Below are 24,344 nucleotides of genomic sequence, written 5' to 3' on the forward strand. Positions count from 1 at the left end.
CCTGCTTTGCTTACTACGCAGTCTCTTAGAAACTGTATGTGACCCCAGAAAATGACCGCTCCAAGGACCCTAATATGAAAAATCATTCATTAAATTTTGAAAAGTGCAAGCTAGTTTATGTATTATTCTCCTCCCTCCACCCAATTTATGTATTTTTCATAAGGAAACTTGATCAGGAAGAGAAAGATTTATGTCCAAAGATGTGTGACAACCAATGCCAATGAAAATTAACAGAATCCAAGCCTTATATTCTAAATATAAAATTTTAATTTTCTTCCAGGCAAAATATTGAACCTAACAATGACTGGGAGAAATCAAACTGAACCAATGTTTTTGAACAGCTGCCTAAGTGCAAAATTTAAATTATGTTTTTCTGTGGTTCAAAAAATCAGTACAGCTTGTTCAGAGCTTTTCTCCTGTGTTTTTCCTCCCTCTACTTTAAAATAAGATTGTACTGTAACAACTGAGAAACAATTTTAAATTATCAACCTTTTCTCTGTCTCAAACACAAATATGAAATTCTAGCTCTACCTTAAACCTTTGAAAAACTCTGCACCTATTGTCTTGCAGTTGTTGAAAGCCTTAACAAGTGAAAATAAAGACAATTTAAAAAAATCTTGTCAATCTCCCTAAAATAAATAACCAAGTAGTTTTTAATCCCTTTGATCAACCATATTTTTAGATAAACCATATTTTAGAAGGTACTGAGAAAAAATCCTTCATATAGGCACAAGAAGCAGTACAAGAGATACAACAAATAAGATGCAACATCCACAGGCAAAACACAAAAATATTTGTACTTCACCAAGTTTCCTATGTGCATACACTGCAACTCTTCAGAAATGTATAATAATAACTATATACTTACAATAAATTTTATTAAACCAAATTATTATTAAACAACATTAATTCAAAAACTTGTGATCATGTAAATTAGAGAAAGTAGTGATAAAACAAGGATATGTATGCCAAAGTACAGATGGACTGAATGAAAAGCAGACTTGTCTGTACTAATTAATGTGACAATTCAAGGCATCTGATATGGAAAACAAAAATGCAGCGTAAAAAGATCTATTCGTTCTAACTAAAATAGTATGCAAAAAATTTCAATGAGTTAATGAGTGAAAAAACAAACACCCTCCCTCTTTCCTATGCAAATCTGAGCACTGAATGAAGACTGAATGGAGGGGTTCTCTTTCTTTGGGTTTCTTCTCCATGTTTGATTAGAAATCCCTAAAGGGTTCTAAAGTGAAAATTACTGAATGACTTCAAAGCTTAAGTTCGACTGAAAACTGAAATGCTAACAGGAAGGCTCCATTTAGGCTACAGTACATAGGGTACCACATTACCTACTAACATATTCTCCAATGACACAGAACAAACCTAAGTTGTTTAATGGATATTATCTTTTGGGGAGGGTTGTTGGTTTTTTTTTTTCCCACATAGATGTAAACACAGAGTCCAACTTTGTTTTTCCTTTCATAATTTGTTATAAACTTTGTTTTTTAAGATACTTTGGTCTTCTGGTCACCAAGAAGCAGACAGTATCTACTCATTTATATATGAACATTCATACATATAACACAGTTCAACTCACTGAATTGGTAAAGGAAATAATTTTTTTCATAGTGTTTGGGAAGAAAAGGAGATAGAAGGATGCATGACTGTATTTATTGGAATCTAGTGGAAGGGCAGAGCTGCAGTCAGTTCCTGCTTGCCTCAGTTCAACAAAACATCTCTGCCAAAGCTTTAAAAGTTTAGGATCAAACTTAATCACAACATGAAATGTTCATCTCCCAGGTACAATACATATATCTTTGTAAAACCAAACCATGATACACTGCTGTCTTAGACCGGCTGAATGTTGAGGCACATCTAAATGCTTCTGCTCCCGCATAAATCTGCTAATACAAACTTGTATTTAACAGGGATTCAAATGAAATATACCAACAACATAGCTAAAAACGGAACAAAGGATATCTGTCAACTTCTATCATACTTCTATCTTCTATCTACTCTACCCAAGGAGCTGATTTCAGAAGATACTTTTGAAAGTCACTCATATCCAGAATTAAAAGATACAGCTCTGCTGTTCCTAGGGACTTTGTACAAATTGGATTATTGAATGTTTAAGGATATTTATTCTGCAACAAATCTTCAGTGAAAAAATATGTTTAAATTTCATTCTTCGTCTTAGTCCAAAACCACCAGTAACAAGTTTCTCTCCAAAATTTCTGTAGCCATGGAGTTATCCTGAAGAATTTAGGGGAATCATCATACGAACTTGTGAAATCTGTGGATTGCAGAGGACTTTGTACAGTTCTGAGGAAGTCACAATTGCTTTTATATATGGAACTCAGTGATGTGTTCTGATGATTTTGGTATTTTTTATCATGGTTGTTCTTAACTTTTAATTAAGAGTTGAATATAGGAGTTCAGCTAGAAGAACGTATCGGCTATGCCATACCAGAATAAAGATACAAGTTTTGTAGTCACTATAGTCATAGTTTCTATCAAATAGCTAAGCTATCTCAAATCACACACAGAACCAGATCTTCAAAGAAAGATGGGCTTGAATAGACAGGAAAAAAAAATATATTCCATTGGATCTACTAGATAATATATTTTATTTTATTTCCTGGATGCAATGAAGTCAGAAAAAGCAGATGAACATGCAGGTCCCAAGACTTTGTCAGGTCCTTCAGGAAGCAACTATGACCCAGCTAAATATATTCCAAAATTGCAAGTGGGCAAGGGTTTACTGTATTTCCACCAACTTTAAAAAGCTTTAGTGCTGACACCAGCCCAGAAGACGCTAGCAGAGATTCAATGACAAAAGTGCCACCTACTGAATGAAGCTCTAAGCTTCCAGAAGCTTTCCTCAGAGTTCTGCAACTCAAGAATGTAGCCTAATCCTACCTCATTTCATGACCACAACACAAGGTAGCTAGTCTCTAGATGGCATGTCTTACTTAATTAGGATATACAGCCATCTTAATATTAGAAGTCTTGTTAATCGCTTCTGGAAAATTGCATTAGTCTAATTTTTTCCAGATGAGAACATAATTGTTGGCCGAAAAAGAAGAAAAGTCAGCGAAAAACAGATTAAGGAGCCAGGTTGTCAAACATGGTCATTAATATAATCCTCATTCCCTATTTCTTGCAGCAGCCACTGGTCTAAATGATACACGCAACATTTTTGAAAGAGTGATACATTCATTCTGAAACACAGCTTCTTGCAGATAGCTGCCTCATCAGGCTTGCAAGATAATCATTCTTTATACTTCAAAAATGCAGAAAAATCTTTCAAACTGTATGAAGAGGTATTAAGCTTTTCATGAGTTAGATATGTTGCCACTGATCTCTTTCAGTGAAGTATAATACTGACTACTCTTAATTAATGAAAAGTGATCCATAAAGAAAATTTTAAATTAGACAAGTGGCAACAAAAGTTTTCAGTTTTTGGCTTAGTACAAAATGGGGAACAACCTGACTAAGCAGCAGTAGTAAAAAAAAAATAAAATGTAAGAATTGCAAATCATTCATTAGTGAACAAAATAAAACTATGGCAAAAACGGTATTTCAGTTTTTATGCCAATTCACAGGAATTCTGTATCTGGGACTAAGAAGGCAGTCTGTTAGTAGAATATGGCCTTTCTATTCATCACTTATAAAAGCCACAGCTACAAAAATCTACCCAAGTGCTGGAGTTCTCTAAGGATACAGAAAAACTAGAATCCTGAAGAGCAACCAAAATGCTAAAAGCTTCAGAAAACATACCTTACAATGAAAGGCTGAAGGAATGAAGTTCGTTAAATAAATTAAAAAAAAAGAAAAAAACACACAGAGGAAAAACATGGGATATCTTAGTAGAGCAAAAGATTCATGGAAAGATTTAGAAAATTTTAGGCATAATGTCTGGACAGCCATTTTAAACGTATACAATTCTGCCTTAATGCAATTCATCCAAATGAACATCTCCTGTGGTCTTACCTATATGTAAGCACACAAAATGGATATATAGGAATCTTTCAATCCTGCAGTGTCACTGTGAGCAATCATTCACCTTCAAGAACCCAAGGTGAAATGTTTGAAATGCACTTAGATGGAGCTAGCTGGGTTAGGGAAAAAAAAAAAAAAAAATCAGGTTCTCACTGGCTTGACAGCACTGGGACTACAATGCTTCCTTGTAGGTATCCCTAATATCTAACTGTATCATTATTTACAAGTGTTGTTTCTTGTTTTACAAATGAAAACTAGTATCTGTTACTGATCTTCTTTGCTAGTTCAAAGTATAAAATAAGAAATAAGGCTACACTATCTTCCCATACATTTTGTTACAACACACTGAACTTAATTCCCCAAAGCATGTAAACATACGCTTAACTTAAAGTAGGTGGACAACCTAATGAAAGGACTATTTCCTCACCCCCAAATTAGTCAGTGCCCTACATGCCAATGCTCACAAATCATATTTAACATTGGCTGTCCACAACAGCATGTTCTGGAGTACACTACCAGTGTGTGTTTGTATGTCTGCACTTGTAGGGAGAAGGAGAGGGCAGCTGCTTCAGGAGGGAAGAGAATTCCCAAAAGGGAATTATGACTTGGTGAGGAGGTACAGTAACTCCTGCAGCCAAGGAAAAGTTCTAACTCCCCTAGTCAAGAACAGCCTATATATCTAACTCAGCTGCAATGGGGACTCAAGAAACAGATGGATAATTCTGCATGGTGCTGGCCCCTCTCCTCTCCCTTCCCACCATTTCTGCTTCCTGATCAGAGCTGCTACTTCATATGTTCCAGCATGGTGTTATGGCCTCTCTGGCTAGACACACAGATGCTAGAATCACTGCAAAAACAGAAAGGTTGTGGTACTGTACAATAGCTGCTCTCGAACATTCTCCCCGCACTACCTAGGCTGATAGCGTGTTTACCCTGATCACGTAGACATTCTGGGCCGAGTGTCAGAGACCTCATTTATCTCTGCCGGACTCTTCTAGGTTGATACAGAATTGTAAGGGCATGCACCCACAAGTAGGCAGAATGCCTGAGCTCTGGAGATTCAATTTTCCACAGCTTGCTGCACGCTGAGTGGGGAACATGCATATAAAACTTATCTGGAGCATTATAGATCAGTGGCTTAGAGACCTCGTGACCCAGATAATCACAATTCCTTCCCTCCCTTTTCCATCTGACGATGTAATTACTGCAGCCTTTGAAGAGGTTGAGCTTAGGAACACAAGACTGAAAGGGACCACTGGAAGGGTAACTGTATTCAGTTCTACACTTATTGCTGGTAGCCAAGTGATATATGTCTCACTTAGGGATGCTGACAGAATGTGTATTCCACATGGCACGACAAATACAAGAAATTTCCTATAATCTGTAACAATTGAACTGTAGCAAAATGAAAAAAACAAAACAAAACAAAACAAACATAGCCATAAAATTCACATGCAGACAAGAAACCCAAAAGCATAAACAGTATTTTATGCTCCTGCCATAATGGAAAGCTAGATAAATAAAGTTGCAAATGATCCTACAGAGGAAGCCCACATCACACATGAAAAGCAAAAAAAATATACAACACTTCAGATATTATCTGGGGATGCATTCCCTTCTGCCCTAATCTTTCTGATAGTTTAAGGCTAAGCAGGACCCACCCATTAAGCACTTCAGGATTTCAATTACAATGACACTGCTAATCACCTGAACACTTTGTCTGCATGAATGCAATATTTTACTGGATGATCAAAATGATGTTAAAAAGCTAAATCATAAAATATAGAGGAAAGACAATGATTCTCACTGACTTTAATGGAAAGGAAAAAAGGCCCTGAAGCATGGCATTACGCTTTCATTGTCCAGCTTCAGAAACTGTTCGTTCTGTGTACCATCCCATCAATAAATAGAGCAATTGACGTCTAAAAATATCTTAAATCCCTTGTTCCCTCTTGTGTGCTTGGTTGGCTTTCCTGGAATTTCACCCCTCATTGCTGCTTAAGAACCTTTTTATAGTGCTTCATCTAAATTTACAGATGACCAACATTTATCTTCTTCATTTTGTTCTCCTGAAGCATAACACATCATCTTTCTTGCCTTTGTAACTAACTCACTTGCAACTGGTGGCAAATATCAAAATCCAGAAAATGGACAGCTCTCCTCCCCCTACTTGTTTGGCTGTAAGACAACCCACACCGTTCATTAAAGAGGATATACTCCCTTTTGAGTTATGTAATCAATAAAACATGACTTAGATCAGCAGGTATATGGCATTATTTCATTGTCTTAAGACATGTGCTCATTTTCCCTTTTGCAACCATAAAAACATGAACTGAAACAAGAAAATTCACTTAATTCATATTCTTAGGGTGAAAAGCTCTTGTTTGGTGACATCCAGCACTGGGAGGGGGTTTCATTTTCTGAGGGCTTATAGGCTCAACTATAGCAACTGTTGTGAATCTCAGCTGATACCTGAATTAAATTACATTTAACTCCAAGTCATTCCAAGTAATTTGTTCCTAATAGTGGGTTTAACAGCTGTTCAAGTAAATCATTGTGAAAGCTTTTGAATTACTGGATTTATTCAAGTCTTTAGATTCTTTTTCAATATTCAAACCAAAATGGATTATAATCTGTTTATCCTCTTTGCCAATGCGCCTGCAGAACAAGAAAAATAAAGTCAGTCAATTTCCGTGTGAAATACATAGTGCATGATGCTCCTATCAATGTTACAAAAATATTACAAGTGAATTCCTGTTTCAAGCACAATATGAAGTAGTGAAATAGGAAACTGCAATTTTTGAGTCAAGTGTATTACCTAGGAAAACACTTAAGCATATTCTGACGCTTTTACTCGCCAGAAACTTAAGTCACAAACACTTCAGTGATGTGGAAAACTTCTTAGCTTCAAGGTAAAGAAAGCCCAAACAAACATACAAAGGTTAAAAAAAAGTTATGAGAACTGCGTACAAAAAAGATCGTGTTGCATACTTAATAACCTCATAACCTAACAAAGGTGTTTTTACCTTATCTCACATGGAAGAACAATAAAACCAAAGTGATTTTAACATATTATTACAACACCAGAGAAAATAGACTTGTTTGGGGTAAGAAGGAACAACTATAAGCAGCTAATTTACAGTCATTTAAAAACTTGTATATGTACCAGGTAACACCATAAGATGTAAAACTTGGCAAATAATTATTTGTCTGCTTTGGTATGTGCCCAAATAGCAAGTTAAATTCATTAAAAAATGTACATGAAGTTAACTGTCTTCTTCAGACTTTGCAGGATTCAAGTCTCATGATTCAAGCATGACTACATCTCAGTAACCCAAGTTCACCCTTCACAATAAGGAGACACCAGGTTAGTAAACCTATAACTAACTACCAGTTTTCATGGTTACTGTACCTCCACCACAGTATGCTTCCCACAACTCAAAAGTTATTAAAATAAAGTCCTCTTCACTTGAAACAGGCTTAAAATAAATAAGAAAAAAAGTAGCAAACAAAAAAAAATCAACTGCACAATTCTCAATCTCAACTTCTTTTCACTCATTAAAAAAAAAAACAACAACTACTGATGAGATGTTTGAGACAAGTATTTAAGACAGTTCACACACAACTTAGGTCAGCATTTTCACTTTTTACATCTAGAAAACTATGGTCCACCACAAATTAAAAGTTCTGCTTGGACTTTAATCCCATTTTATTCTGTTAGCAAAAAGACTTAGTGACGCTGAATAAACCAAAACAGTTTGTCTATATTGGGAAGATTTTCCGGCGTTTGAATGTAGCTTTGAAGAATCAAGTAAGCTAACATTATGTTGATTATCATTGATGAGCCAGAATAAAGCAAAGCAAATTGAGATCGTCAGCATGTCAGGGTAACCTGTCTGTCTTGAAACGTGCACAATAAAATTTGTATCACAGACCACTTAACTTTAAAAAGGTTCATCTTGTTTATTGCACTTTGTGTTTTTTTTTTCCAAGTAGGTTGTCTTTAGGATTTGCACTTTAAATGCTCAAAATTTTTGCATAAGACTTATGTTTTATTAGATGAACTGGTGGTTTGCACACTAAAAATAGTAAGTAGCTCCCCTTTTGGAGAGGGGGGAGGGGAAGGTGGAGTTCTGACCAAAATACTTATGCTTTTCTCTAATTAGAACAGCGGCTCAAGATACCTGACTGATGTAGCTTTCTTGTGAACAAGTACAGGTGTTACTATGCCAACAAATACAATTAAAGATGGATTTTACAGAATATTCAATAATTAGAAAGGGAATGAATCCACCTCAGGTAAAACTGCCGTACTACCTCATTACTCACCCTCTTGAAATTTTTGCCACAACAGCGTACACTCTCACAGCAGAAACACATTCTTCCTTGGAATAGCAGAATATTACAAGTATTGAGATTACTATAATGATTTTTTTTCCTTGTAACAGATTAACACTTGATTTTCTTTTTCCTGTTAACAGATTAACACTGTTCTGGACATACCATATTTAGCATTTGGGCTTTCTTTTCATTCTAGCTATGCTCCCACCTAAGTGAACTCCTACGAAAACTGACACATTTGCTGTCTGAAACAAAAGTTGGAGCATTGAGTTTTTGTACAGTGTTTATTGGAGAAACAAAAGAGCTGTATGCATTCTTAATACTCATATTGTACGGTTACGAAGAAAAATTTAAGCTGGAAGCTTAAATTAAATGGACCCAATCTATGCAAGAACTAACAGATATCATGCATGACATTTTTAAAAGACATTCAAGGCATTGTGCAGTCTTTTTCCTAGCTGACACAGGCAGGGCCTAACCAGCATTTTCAAACATAATCATTACAAAATGAGGCAACTCAGAAAAAAACAAGAGAACCAACCCAAAACTCAAAAACTTTGTTTGAAAGTCAATTTTTATTATTAAAAAGGTAAAAGTAAGGGCCAAGAAGGGCCAAGGATGTTTTACTTGTCTTCTTATTTCCAAGATAGGAGGAGGCATGAGGACTTTGTGTCTATGATATTTCTCACACACATAGGGTGAGGGCTCTTTTAAGGGCTAGGTTTTGGTGGTAGGCAAGATGTGTAAGGGGGCTAAATTAAAATTCAAATATGACTGCATGACACCTACAGTTAGGGCTTTGAAAACCACCACTAACTTGCTGAAATGGTGAAGTATCGCCAATTCGAACGAAGGCGCTGGCTAGAAAAGACAGGAGTTGCTGAGAGGCGTACCTACGGACAAGAGGCAGGGCTTCCCTGACTGTGAGGCCACCACTAACCATTGCCTTCACACACAACTGCAAAGCAGTACAAATCTTCAAGCCAGCATGTCACCTTGGGAGCCTGTCATCGCTCTTTTCGTGTCTGCTTCTGTGACTGGTATTTCAACGATCCTGATGCCCAACAGCGAGTTACCTGCATGAAAACACACCAAAAAAAAGGAAAAGGCTGATGAGGAAAGTCACCTCTTTCCCTCACAACTGCCCGGTCAAAAACAGATGATGTGTCCACGCAGGAAGATTTTGCTTCATCTCAAGAACATTGGCTTGTTTCTTGAACAGCAAAAAACCACAACAAAACAACACCCAAAAAACCCCAAACACAACCCACAATTGATTATTCTCACACTCAGCAACCCTTAAAAGATGGGTTTACACACCGTTGCCTTGCCCTTTCCTCACAGCTTTACACAAACTTGCGCCTTTTCGTTTATGGCTCCAATTCCGACCCAGCGGTCAGCATCACCCGCCGAAGACGGCGAGGAAACGAGGTCCAAAATGTCGAAAGGCGAGCAAACTCCCCAGTACCACACGGGATTTGAAAAGAAAAGTCCACGAGAAGAAGCCCACGAAGAGAAATGAACTTTGGTTCTTGGGTTTCGGGTGTTTGGATTTTTTTAAAAAAAAAAAAAACAACAACGAGCTCCTCCGCCCCGCCGGCCGCCCTCCCGCCCAACGGCTCTCCCGGCACGAGCCGCCACACGGCTCCGAGCCCCCGCCGCCCCGCCCCGGCCCGTCCCGCCCCGGCCCGGCCTTGCCCCGCGGCGGCGGCACCGCTCCCCCGCTGCCTCCTTGGCCCCGGCCGCCGCGGCGGAGCGCGCTTGCGCCGCCGCTGCTTCGCGGGCCCCTGGGCTGCTCCGGCCTCGCCATGTCCGCTTCCTCCTCCTCCTCCTCCTCCTCCTCTGCGGCCGCGCTGCGGCCGGTCACTCACCTCATCTTTGACATGGACGGCCTCCTGCTGGGTGTGTAGACTTCGCCCCTCACCCCTGCCGCCGCCGCCCGGCCCCCTGACCGGTCCCACCGCGCCGTGAGGCCCCCGACCCGACCCGGCCCGGCCCGGCTGTCCGGGCGGCGGGGGGCCGTGGCTGGCGGTGGGCAGCCCCCTCCCCTCCCCGCCGCGACGCGCCGCCCCTCAGCCGAGGCACCTCCCGGGGCCGGGCTGGCCGAGCGGCCGCGGGGCGGGCCGGGGATAGGCCGCCCGGCCACGGCCTCCTGGCTGCGGGCGGGCAGCCGGGGCAGCACGGGCTGAAGGGATTAAGGCAATAGGAAAAGATTTATTTCCTTCTCTTCCTGCTTGCCACCCTCTGCCTTCCCGGGGGCAAATGTCGCCTGGCGACAGAGATCTGATTGGGGTTAGGGTGGCCGTGGGGAGAGAGGCGAGGGGCAGGTGTGGAAGACGGGTTTCCCCAGGGCCGAAGGAGCCCCAGGGCCGGGGGTCCGCAGGAGGCGGCCGAGAGCAGCCAGGCTCTCAGCCCGGGGGTTGGTTGTGCTGCGCAGGGCACAGGCGAGCCTGATTCAGCATTGAGCGTTGCAGCCTGCAGCTGAGAAGTCTGGAAACCACTGTAGTTGTCGTATTCCCATTTTTGTGTCAATGGACCTTGAGCTTTGCAGGGTTATTCTGAAATCCATCTGTCCCTCGTGCTATGGCGAGACTGAGTCTTGAGGTTTGGATAGTCGGTATGACTAGAACACTGTTATAAGTCTGCTCTTAAATGTTCACTGAATCAGGGCCTTCTGTTGCACATCTCCAGTAGAATAATGGAATGCTTTTGAAGGTGACTTGGTTTTTGAAATAGTCTGCGTGGATTATGGCACAGGAAGCAGCTTTGGATGTGGGTGAACTCTTAAATAAAAGTGTGAACCTGAGACGTGCCTTCCTTCTGCAAAACCCAAATTGTTGCAGTTTCTGGAAAGACTGCTGTGAAGTCTAATGAGTTACTCTGTTTCCAAGAAATGTGCACTTTTCCCTCCTTCACGCCTGTAGCAGGTGAATGTAATTTGGTTATGGTTTAAAATAAAAACAATTTTCCTTGCAGTAACACGAATAGTTTCAAGCATTTAGAGCCTTTGGTTTCTTTCGGTTTGTTTCATCTGCACTCTCAATATGCTATGCAAAGCAGTGATCATAGAATCATGGAGTTGTCTTAAGTTGGAAGGGATCTTTAAGATCAGTTGTTTTAGTTTCATTTTCTGTTTCACCACGGGAGTCTCAGATAGCCTGGGGTTATGCGTTGGTTTTGTCGGGGTTTTTTGTTTGGTTGAGTTTGTTTTTTTGTTTTTTTGTTTTTTTTTTTTAAATCCAGAACCAGTTATTTTAATTTCGTTCTTATTTAGAAGTTTCTGGAAAGCTTTTTTAGTTAGTACCGGGTTTTAGTAAAATTTAAAAATCTGCTTCACACAGAATACTTACCTGACCAGGACAGTCTAGGTAAGCAATATGAGTATTTAGGATTGATATGGATATGTAAGATATCTATCTCAGTTTTGAGTGAATTTATTATGCACAGGTATTTACAGGATAGGTGCTTTAGCTTTGGATACTATTCTAGCTAGGAACTAAAGACGTTTTTCTCAGATGCTGTCCTGCCTATATTTAGAGATTGCCTTTCTGTAGCATTCCAAACAGGCAAAACCAATACAAATTGAGGTTCTGAGTCATGCTTAGTTCTCCAAACTCCTAGGGTTCATACAGTGAAGAAGCATTAAAAATACTCTAGATTATGAACTGCACCTCATGTTGGGAAAGTAATTATAAAGGAGCCATAATTCTTGGACCTAAGTTTGCCAAGATTGAGACACTTGAGGTATAAACCTACTCCTTGCTGTTATTAAATTTATCTATTGTAAAGTACAGCTCCAGAGAAATACTTTGTCACTTTATGGATTCAAATAAAATAGCAGACATAAATTATGGCTGTGTGCATGCTTGTATATAAAATATACTTACATGAAGAGTTTATGCATGCTGGTATAATTTATTTTTATCCCTATATATGGGACATCCTTTGCACTGATAAATATTTGTTGTGTCGTGTTTCCATTCCTCCAGTTACTGTTATGCTACAACGTGGATGTGATTTCTTCTATTTCAAAAAGTTACACAGAAAGAATGTTTTGTATTTCAGTAATCTTTCAGCTGTGATGAAAGCCATAATTATGTACAAAATGAAACTAAAATACTCCTAAGTGTCTTCCAGTACAGAGGCATAAAAGGGACATCACCTTGATGATTTTCATAATGTACATTTTCTTTCAGAGGACTTGTAGTATATTTCAGCCTCTAAATACTTTGAGTTATGTCACAACTTTAACATAATTTTTGGTGAACCTGTTAGTGTCATGGTGAGTTGTGACCCTTAGGAGGCAAAAAGGCAGTCAGGAGACTGGTTGGACTTCCCCAAGATTCCTAAATGTTTCAAGACATTTGGAATAATTTGGGGGAAGGAATGAAATAAGGGGCAGACAGGCTAGACGCTTGCTGCCCAACCTGTCTGCTGTAAGTCTTCTGAGTAAGAGAAATGGTTATATCAATGTAAACCTATATGAGGAATAAGAGCGCCTTTAATTTCTTAATTAAATTTTTAATGTGTCACATAGTATTAATAGAAGATGATAAAATGAATTACATATTTCTAGAATCTATCAAAATCTGCATAAAATTACCTCCTTTGAAAGCATACAAACAAATTTTTCGGTGTTGGATATCCATAACTATACTTTTGTAACTGTTTAAAGTACTGTCATAGCTGGTTGCATTTTTCAGAATCTGAAGCTTTAGGTTTTGCAGTAATCTTCACAACGAAGTAGTGTGTGAAGTACGTGACTGGTTTTGGAAGTTTTCACCTAAACCTTGCTGATTTTACAGACCAAATACTAATTGATCTATAAATGATGAAAAAATGAACATTAAATTGATCTAATGTAATGTGCCATGCACTTGCTTTATATAGCTGACATACTTGCTTCTGATTAAGGAAGACAGGATATCTTCTGATAGGAAGATTTCCAAAACATTTGTGGATACTTCATAACTGTGAGTGTAAAACTCTGAAATGAGGCACTTAAAAGGTTCTTGATTCTGGAAACAATCCAAGTGTTACGCCATAGAACCTGCGTCTGTATACTTTAGTGCCTAGCGCTAGGCTATGTTAAAGCATTGCTGAGTGTGATCATCTGCGATTTTATCTGCCCCCGTCTCCTTAACATAATTGAGACTGATTAAGTTGTCCTTGAGTCCCACCTTGAGATATCAGCGTACCTTCAATAGGGAAGTTCTTGCCTCTGAACTGCTGGTGGAAGTACTTCATCCCTTTCATTCGGAGTCCTTCTGGTATCATTATTTGAAGTGTTATTTAACGCCCTTTTTTCAGCACTTATAATCAATGGGGTTCACCCATCTTCTGCAATTTTCTCTTTTTGGATTACCTTCTCTTTCCCTTTGACCTGTTGGGTGACATCTTAGGTTTTTTGCCTGCTGTTCCAGTTGCCAGGAAATTCCTACACTGAAAAATAGTGCTCTCGTTTAGAAAGTAAAATATGGGAACAGCACCTCTAGACAGCTTTTTATTTAATAGGTAAAATTAATTCAAGGACTTTTATTTGTAGGGAACTTCAGCTGTAACAGAAGAAAAACAGCCTTTGTGCTATTGTTCTACAGTTACATCCTGCTTTATTATACATATGCAGCAAGATTTAGGTAACGCAGTTTATAAGTGGTGCTCACTTCACTGTGTAGTATAAACTAGAGGAAAAGGAATAACTAGATTTTAATTTTCGTGTACTGCTGTACTTTAAAAACAAAACAAAACAAAACAACAATTTTGTAGTGTTAAATTTCTTCCTGCTTGCCTACAGCAAATCCTAACAATAAATGCTCAAAACTCATACAGTAGATGTTTTTTTTTCTTAAAATGCTGTAGTCTTTTCCTACAGAAGACTACTGTTCTAACCGCTAGTATGTAGTATAATTAGAACTATTAATCCTACTTACGTGTGCGCTTATCCAACACACAGAGTACAGGGTTACCTGGCTAAAACAAAACAAAACCACAAAACCCAGAAGCTAGAGATCTTTGATACCTAAAGAAATATTTTTGTTATAGCTGTACTGTTTAATACCCTATCCTGGCATTTTAGCGTATTTTAAAAACCTACAAAACCAATGCTGAAGATACAGAAGGAAAAATCTATTGAATTTGCACTAGAGTAATGCCTCCTAGCATCTATCTTCTCAACTTAATGCATAGGTTGTATTTTGAGCTATGACAAGTGGTTTTGTTATGTTATTGTGGCCAATAGCTACCCCACTTCCAGAACACAGATAGGATTGAATGTTGTCTTTGATCTGTGCCTCAACTTGTAAGGGGCTGAAAATGTTTTACATTAGAAATTATATTCTCTACAAGCTGCATCTGTAATATTAACTTCTCCTAATTGACAAATGAACTTAGGAAAACTGCTGCAAAGATAAGATGTTTCTTAGCATTGTGCTTAAAGCTTAAGTAAAGCTAAATGAATATGCAGAGCACATGACACTTTAGTATAGAAAGTTTAGTCATGTATTCATTTTTTTTTTAAATTTGTGTTAGTGGTGACTGTTATATGTAAATTATTATCCTTGCTGGTATCCCTTAGTGTTGTGAAACAGCATCTTGACATAAGATAACTCAGCATATTCAAATAGATCTAAAAGAGAGACGGTTTCTAAAGCAGCTTAGTTTTGCAAGATACCTTCGCCATAACTCAAGGTCACGTTGGACTGTACAGGCACAAGTATGCCAGCTTGTTCTGACCGTTCACAGAGGGGCATGAAGTAGTTTAGGCAAGCGGGATCAGAAGTTGCTGCTTTTGCAGCCGCTGTCTCCTTTGTGTGGCGAAGACTGCTGGATTCTTGTATTCTGCTTCTAAGCAACTCCTGGGTGGCTAGTCTTACAGGTAATCTCTGGTCTATCGTATAGAAGAAATTAACTTGCAGTTAAATTCATTGCAGTGTTGTGAGATTCACAAGGGTTTTGGCATGTTTTCTTTCTCCCCAGTGTTACCTACCAATTGTCACAAGGTCAGAAGTCAAAAATGTACTCTTACTTTCATTTCATTGCACAAGTTGCCTAGGAGATTGCTGTTACGAGAAAACCGGTAAGAGTTCCATGCAGGAGTTTGCTTATGTACATGCTGTCTTTTATTTTACAGTGTGAATGGGAGGTTAAAACAGCTTCCTATTTCTTCTGCATTAGAGCAAATAGCACCAATTCAACTAAACATCAGTTCTCTCTAGATTGTCCTTTATTATGGCTTAAGTGGAAGAATTAATCTTTTTAGTTTATGAACTGGCAATCTTGTAAGCCTTCTAGGTAGTGGAAACTTACTTGCTTGCCATTCTCCATTTCCATCTGATTTTGGGGAACAAAGAAGGAAGCAAAAATATGTCTTGCCCCTGTGTTCTGTACTTGTTGCAAAAACAAAGGGATTAAGGATATTATTAGATTAAAATACCTCATAAATGCTTCATGAGCAAATTTTGGAGATAAGTAAAACAGCTCCTAATTAAGAATTAACTAACCATAAGTAGAGTAAATAAGATTTGTCATATGCTCGAAAGCTAACATTTTAATTTAACAGCAAGGAAAATTTTGGCAAGGACATAACAAATGTGCTAACCTAGAGTCTAACTTCTATTAATCCCATGATTGAGTTGCAAATTGTCCATCCACACGGTTGCCTGTTGTTTGTGATTAGAATAATCCAGAATTGGAGCTTAGTTCAGCGTCTGTAGAACAGGTTTTTTTCTTAATTTCTGTAATGGTTACCACATTTCAAAATGCCATGGACAGCATTAGTAATGATCTTTTTTTCTCCCTGGGTAATTAACAGATGAATGCTCCCAAGCTGAAAGAGACATGATTTTATTTTAATATTGCATGTAAATTACATAAAAATCAATGCATTTTTGGTGCTTATTTATTTATTAGTTTCACCAAACTCAAAACATTTGGTTTTAAAAGAAAAAAAAAATGAACTAAATAAATAATCCCAAGAGTTTTCAAATTTCCACGGTTAATAATGTGGCTTTAGTTTTCTGTTACATTAATTCAGTTGTATAAAAGGCCTTTAGCAAGTGGAGAGGTACGTTTTGAAGGTGCTGGGAGTCTAAAGGTTCTGTTTAGTGATTTTAAAGATGCACACAGCAGTTTGACCGTTTATAAAAATTACTCTCTTTCTGTGCCTAAATGTAGATTTTCCAATCTGTTTGTAGATGATAAGGTTTTGTATTTGTTGGCTATGCACACTGTTTTGTGTATGAAGTTCCAATTATTTTGCTTTGAATGTAAATAATAAAGTGTCATAAATGGAACAGAATTTCACACAAAGAAAAGGTGCATAGAGTTTTCCCTTATAATAATGCTGTTTCTAGCTGCTGCATTCCAATTTTCTTTTTACTTAAGAAAAAACAACATTAACAACCCTGGATTTATTATTCTGCATACTGGCAGTGGTTACTTGGGCCCAACTGCAGCTCTTGTTCTGCGTAGATGTAATTCATTCATGTAGCCTTGTTGTGAGTTGGATAATTGAACTCTTGAGAGGGGAATTTTTAAGGATGCCCTAATTTGTCTGGGTAGGACAGTTTACCAGTAAAATTCTGCTTTGTGTGTTCTGCTGGTGTGTTTTCTCCAAGAGACAATCTTATTCTTAAATACTTGCATTTATACTTCTAATATTGGGGGGTGGGAGGGTGGTGTTATTATTTGTAACTAATTTTTTACCTTTTTTTGTTATTATTTTTAATTGGCAACAGACCTTAATGGTGATAATAATTTTCTAGACTATGATCATTGCCCTTTTAAAGACCAGGAACTATGTAAGCAAGCAACACAAAAGCAATTAAGCTAAATATCTTCTCCCTTCAAACTTGATATCTATTGCTTTGATTATGGGCAACTGATTTTCTTTTGCATGATGTAGAGACTGCTTGTGATTGTTGCTGCTTCTGTGTTTCTGTATCTCCCTGTATTGATCCTCATTTCTTTCACGAGACTACCAAGAAATATTTAACCAAGATCATTTTAATATCTTATAATGACAGAGACAGTCTCTCTGACAGAGACTCCTGACCTTGATTTATCATTTTCCTTCCCCTTAATAATAATAATAAAATCAGTGTTCCAACCCAAAGTTCTTTAAAGTACTGCCAACTTTTATGAAGACTTTTCTTGGTACTTAGACAGGAGAAAACCATCCTGTTTTATTTATCTCACTTTTGACTTCCTCTCCTTCAATAACCAGTAAGCAATGATTGTCTCTGTTTCTTGTGGCTCTTTTTTTGATGGCTGACAACTTTTTTTTTTTTTTTTTTTCGGTATTGACAGTATTGATGCTTGCTCTCTCTATGTACACTTCCTGTTCTTGTGCAGCTTTTAATTTTAAATTCATCTTATAATTTTCCATAGTAGTTTTGCAGTAAATCTGATTCTGTAATTTGGAAAAACTTGCATCTAAGAGGATAATTCTCTTTCCCAAGTATAGTTTTTCTGTTGTTATATATAATAGCTGGTTTCTTTTTAAAATGTATTCTTATTTTCTTCCTACTTCCCTTTTGAGGTACATGAAGTATTTTTGTAAAAGTTGTCAAATAAGCCCTACTTCTAGTAGACTGTGTGTCTCTGATGAAACAGGTTTATTTCTAGTACTTGAAAGCGTTCCTTTGGGCACCAGTTATGTATCAGCACTCCATATATTGCTTTTTCCCTCTGCTGTGACTGTGTGTGCTTCTTTTGGACAAGTTTTATGTTCAGGACAATGCAACTCAACTCGGAGGAAAGCCTAGTTTATTATTTGTCAGCCCATTCTTTCAGTCTAACATCTGTAGGAATTTACTCATGACCTTTGTCATTGTATAATATGTACGGCATTACACAGTGTCTCATTCTCCCAGCTCATTAATACATGTTCTCTGACCTAGCGTAATAGTTCCAGCAGCCCCCGTGTAACCTTTGCTCTCTGACGGATATATTCGTGCTAGTCCTTTGCAGCAGTCCTGCGCTTGCAGGTGCTGAACTGATTGGGTTTGCTGCCAAGCAGCTCGGCCTTCTTGTTCACTCCTGGACATTGATTGTCTGCTGTGCATGCATATTAGTTCACTCAGGTTCTCTTTCACAGTGTCACCCAATACTGAAAATGGCCTGCTTAGGACATATTTGTGAATGTTATGTCTTTAAAATTGTGTTCTGTTTTAATCTTTCCATTTAGGTGTAATGCAAACTGCCACAGAGTACGTATTCAAACTAATAAACCCTTATTTGATTATGACCAGTCATGAGAGGAAGTGTCTTTGTTGGATTGGGATGTTTTATGAATTTGACGCTGGTACTGTTCATTTCTAATGAAGAGAAAAAAAATTGCACTAATACTGGAAGAAGAATGGAATGAAAGATAGTGTGTTTAATGAAAAAATTTGGATTATAGTGTATCAGAAGGGCTGAAGTGGGAGAAATTAATGGGTTTAAGGTGGAGCTTGAGTACACTGAGACATAATTTCATTTGAATAAATTCTTCTATGGTAAAGATTTTTTTGTTGTTGTTTTTGTAATTTACATACAGCAAGCTCCTTTAACCTGTTTTTTTGGTGTCATAAGAGTAGACCCATGTATGCCTGTAAAGTGACATAACCTTGGATAATATCGTCATTCTGCTACAACACTGTTACTGGAAAAAAATTACACCATGTGAAATGGTGGATCTTTTTATGCTAGGGCTGAATCCTGTCTATAGCATTATATTATTGGACTAACAAAACCTTTTTTTGCTTTGTGCCTCATGGTAGATGGAGCCACAGAGAGTGTATCTCAGTGCAATAAATTTCTAGTCTTTAAAAATTAAACACCGTCTTTCATGGGGAACATATCTCAGGAAAATGAAAATATTTGGGCCACTAAGGTATTGTAGTATGACTAATTGCTTCTGCTGCCTAATAACTTGCATTGTTATTATTGTTGTAGATAATATTTTTGTGATATTTATCCTTCTCCCATTTTTAATTTGAATGTCTTCATTTGCCATGAATGAAGACATCTAAAAGTAATGAGCAAGAAGTAGCGTTGCTGTTCCAGTTTTGTGTGTTCTAGAACTTTAAACTTTTTATATAGCAGTTGATTGCGAATTGTACAGTATTGTAAAATTTAGTTTCTTAAAATGTTTGACTCACTGTTGACTTTGAATAGTTTACTGTTTATCATGGCTTTGTCTTTTTCAGAAAGGAAGTGAACTATTCCCCTCCCTCTTTTGGAATTTGGTACAGAGAGCAGGTAATTAGTGTGTGCACTTGGAAGCACTGTAGAATAACAAGATAAAGTTGAAATTCTAGGTTCTAAGGGTTAGGTTTAAAGAAAAAGAAGTTTTGCATCATTATACCACTTGTTATACTAATGCCAGTTCTACTTTTTTTTTTTTTATTAAAAAAAACTAGAGTTCTCTCTTACAGATTAAAAAAAAAAGTTTTGCTTTTACCTGCTAATTGTATTCAAAGTTTTAAAGAACATTTGATCTGCTTTTTAGCTGTCTGTTACCTGAGCCTTCATACCTTTAGAGACAACTGCATCTCCCAAAAACCTCACACTATACCACAGCAAAATTTCTGGGTGGCTGTGATCTGTCACACACAACCTCCCTTGTCCAAGCTGGTCCCTGAACTGCCCTGAGAGGAGAGCTTTGTGGAGCATTGTTGCTGTTTGCTGTCCAGACCATTTTTTTCCTATGGGAAGCAGGATGGTGGAGAGAGGAGGCAGTCTACATGTATGTTGGGACAAGGTTTGAAATAACATATGGCCTGAGTGCTTCTAGGTCCCAGGGTTTAGAAATAGCCTATGAGTTCCAAAATGGACCTACAGAAGTAACTGTACTTATTAATGGCAGTGTTAACAACATAAGAGTTTATCCCAGTATTTATGCGTTTATACATGTATTGCGAATATATTTTACGTAGCAGTCTTCATGTGACATCTCTGAGAAAACTTCTGAATTTTGATGGCATCATGGGAAGTGTCATAACATTGTGAATTTTCTTTTATGTTTATTTTTGTTGATAAGTTTTTTCTAAGGCTATGCTCTAAATTCTGCAGTTTCCATCCCTTGCATATCATTCTTTGGGTACATTATGTTTGTATTGCGTTTATCTCAAATATATTTCATAAATAAAGAAAGTTTGTGAAGTGTTCATCATAGTATTAGGCTTTCTGATATGCTAATTTTTTTTTTCTAGGTATCTGTTTGTTTTACAGACTTCAGAATCTTTCAAATAATATTCTTTCAGTTTGGAAATTTCCAGTGCTGTATAAAACCCTGCAATTCCTGGATAAAGCTTTAGAGATACAGGGGATGCCTTTTCATGTGTGGGTATATATGCAAACGAAAGGATTTCTTCCATTTAAAATAATTATTAAGATAATGAGTGGCTTTTTAGAAACTCTGAAAGAAAAATGGCTTAAAAATATGTCAAAAATTTCTTGAAGAATTCTCTTTGCATGATGGAGAGTTAACAGTAAAACTGGATTATATGATTTATGAATGAACTAGGCCTTGTTTTTCCCTAATCAAAGCTCTTGGCTTTAAGAGTTGGCATTTCAGAAGCTGCAGCTGGTACCTGTCTGCATTATACTGGTTAAAGCTGCTCTCTACATGAATCTTTCTGTTTCCCCTTGCCTCTTCCCCAGGCAATAGTACAAGGTGATTATATTGTGTATTAGCATGGGTTTTTTTCTCCTCATTGCCTTCGTTAATTGAGAAATGGCTATATGTTCTTAGAAGTTTCTACTAAGAGGGGAAAAATAAAAACTATATTCTAAGATTTATAGCAAAACCATGGAAGTTATTCCCCTCTTCATCCATTCCCTTTTCTAATACTGTAGTTCCACCTGGTATAGGTTCATGTTTTCTTTTTCTTTCTTCTGTTTTTATTGCAGTTTTCAGGGGACTAAACCAAATATTCCTGTTTGGCCCAAATGTTTCCGTATTTGTATACAAAGAAAAGGAAGGCAGAATACTTTTTTTCCTCTGTGTACTCTTCAGTAGATATTTCGTTTACCTTTTTCTTCATAGTGTCTTACATACTGAAATTGGGGCCTTGAGTTCTCTGCTTCATATTCTAATTGTATGTACAAGGCATTACGTTTCATAATGTTCTAACATTATTTCTAAGTATATCTCAAAAGAGTTACTCTAAGAAAAATACTTCCAGTACCCATTCATTCCTTCTGGCTTGGATCCTGCATTTACCTTACTTCTCTCCTCCTGTTTCTTAAAAAGTAGTCTGCTTGTGCTGAATTAAAAACAGGCTTGCTTTTGAAAATGATACTCTGTAAGTTTAGGCCCAACTGAGATTTGATCTGACCTTCCTAGAAATTGTTGTCACTAAAGTCTTGAAATTCTCATCTTATCTGTCTTCTTGACTTGGTAGCTGATTTCGTAGTGCTTATCAATAACTTTTCCCCAAAACCTTGGTTTTTTCATGCCATTCTTTTTTTAGAGATGAGCACAGCATAGAAATATATAATTCAGAAAGAATTACTCCCCACACCACTCAAGTGGATGGGACTGCAAGGCAGGGCCTGGGGGAGCAAGTCCCTCCCACTGTAAGAGAAGACCAGGTTCATAGGAACATGAACATACAGAAGTCTATGGGACCTGAAGAGATGCATCCCAGAGTCCTGAGGGAACTGGCCGATGTAGTTGCCAAGCCACTCTCTATGATATTTGAAAAGTCGTGGCAGTCAAGTAAAGTCCCTGGTGGCTGGAAAAAGGGAAACTTTGCACCTATTTTTAGAAAGGGTAGAAAGAAGGACCCTGAGAACTACCAACCTGTCAGCCTCACCTCTATGCCTGGAAGATCATGGAACAAATCCTCCTAGAAACTATGTGAAGGAGGAGGACAGGGAGGTGATTTGAGATGGCAGCATGGCTTCACCAAGGGCAAGTCCTGCCTGACCAACTTAATGGCTTTCTATGATGGAGAGGCGACATCGGTAGACAAGGGAAGAGCTATGGATGCCATCTATCTGGACTTCTGTAAGGCCTTTGACACAATCCCCCACAACGTCCTTCTCTCTACATTGGAGAGAGATGGATTTGATGGGTGGACTGTTCAGTGGATGAGGAATTGGCTGGCTGGTTGCATCCAGAGGGTAGTGGTCAATGGCTCAACGCCCAGATGGATATTGGAGCCCAGGGGTGTTCCTCAGGGATCTGTATTGGGACCAGTAGTGTTTCGTATCTTTATCAATGACATAGACAGTGGGATCAAGTGCACCCTCAGCAAGTTTGCAGATGACACCAAGCTGAGTGGTGCGGTTGATACGCCTGAGGGATGGGGTGGCATCCAGAGGGACCTGGACAAGCTCAAGAAGTGGATCCATGTGGACCTCATGAGGTTCAACAAGGCCAAGTGCAGGGTGCATCTGGATTGGGGCAACCTCCTGTGTCAATACAGGCTGGGAGATGAAGTAATTGAGAGCAGCCCTGTTGAGAAGGACTTGGGGGTACTGGTGAATGAAAAGCTGGACATAAGCTGACAATGTGCACTTGCAGCCCAAAAAGCCAACCACATCCTGGGCTGCAGCAAAAGAAGCGTGGTCAGCAGGTCGAGGGAGGTGATTCTGCCCCACTTCTCTGCTCTGGTGAGACCCCACCTGGAGTACTGCATCCAGCTCTGGAGCCCCCAACATAAGAAGGATATGGACCTGTTGGAGCAAGTCCAGAGGAGGGTCACACAAATGATTAGAGAGCTGAAGCACTTTTCCTCTGAAGAAAGGGTGAAAGAGTTGGGGTTGTTCAGCCTGGAGAAGAGAAGGCTCCAGGGAGACCTTATAGCAGCCTTCCAGTACTTAAAGGGGTCCTGCAGGAAAGATGGGGAGGGACCCTTTATCAGGGAGTGTAGTGATAGGACAAGGGGTAATGGTTTTAAACTGAAAGAGGGTAGATTTAGATGAGCTATTAGGAAGAAATTCTTTACTGTGCAGATGGTGAGATACTGGAAGAGGTTTCCCAGAGAAGTTGTGTATGCCCCATCCCTGGAAATGTTCAAGGTCAGGTTGGATGGGGCTTTCAGTAACCTGGTCTAGTGGAAGGTGTCCTTGCCCATGGCAGGGGGTTGGCACTACATGATCTTTAAGGTCCCTTCCATCCCAAACCATTCTATGTTTCTGTGATGGGCTGGAGCACTTCCTATGAAGACAGGCTGAGAGAGTTGGGGTTGTTCAGCCTGGACAAGAGAAGGCTCAGGGGAGAACTTATAGCAGCCTTTCAGTACTTCAAGGGGGCCTACAGAAAAGATGGGGACAAACTTTTCATCAGAGCCTGTTATGACAGGACAAGGGGTAATGGCTTAAACTAAAAGAGGGAAGATTTAGACTTGATATAAGGAAGAAATGTTTTACAATGGGGGTGGTGAAACACTGGCACAGGTTGTCCAGAGAGGTGGTGGATGCCCCATCCCTGGAAACATTCAAGGTCAGGTTGGACGGAGCTCTGAGCAACGTGATCAAACTTAACATGTCCCTGCTCATTGCAGGGGAGGTTGGACTAGATGACCTTTAAAGTTCCCTTCCAATGGAAACTATTCTGTTATTCAATGAATAACAATAATAAGATGGAGGCTACTGTCATAAGAAATCCCTTTCCCAAAGAGAAAAACTTCAAATCTTCTATAATTTCTTTTTTTTTTATTTTTACCAGCTGTAAAGCTCTAGAAAATACAAGTTTATAACAGAAGAAATGACAGGCCGACAGCCCTGTAGCAATACCACTGTGAACTGTGTCAACCTAACACAAGAAAAAACCTCCAACCTCTTCACTTATGACAAGCTTGGTGACTAAAACTGCCCTTTACATTGTAGAGTGTAGGCTGCAGCCATGTTCAGTAGCATTCAGCTGTGGTTTTTTTTGATTGCAGCTTTTCATACAATTGGGTTCTTATATTGATAGTTAGATTTGCTCTTCAGACAACAGAAAAACACAAAAGGCTTTTCAGCTTGTTAATGGAACACCAGATTTGCATTTCTGTGCAGTTTTCAGT

The 24,344-nt window shown here is 38.6% G+C and overlaps 1 protein-coding gene across 2 annotated transcripts in view; it reads left to right on the top strand.

Annotated features, from left to right (window-relative positions):
• The first annotated feature begins 10,040 nt into the window (after positions 1-10,040).
• PUDP (pseudouridine 5'-phosphatase) overlaps positions 10,041-24,344 on the top strand; it is a 69,109-nt gene continuing 54,805 nt past the window's right edge. For both annotated transcript variants that reach the window (XM_082493149.1, XM_082493148.1), the window contains exon 1: positions 10,041-10,245. In XM_082493149.1, the coding sequence (XP_082349275.1) occupies positions 10,152-10,245 (94 nt within the window). In that variant the 5' untranslated portion in view covers positions 10,041-10,151. The remainder of the gene's footprint in view (positions 10,246-24,344) is intronic.

This window comes from Vanellus vanellus, assembly GCF_965231255.1.
Source record: "Vanellus vanellus genome assembly, chromosome: 1".
Taxonomy (NCBI): Eukaryota; Metazoa; Chordata; class Aves; order Charadriiformes; family Charadriidae; genus Vanellus; species Vanellus vanellus.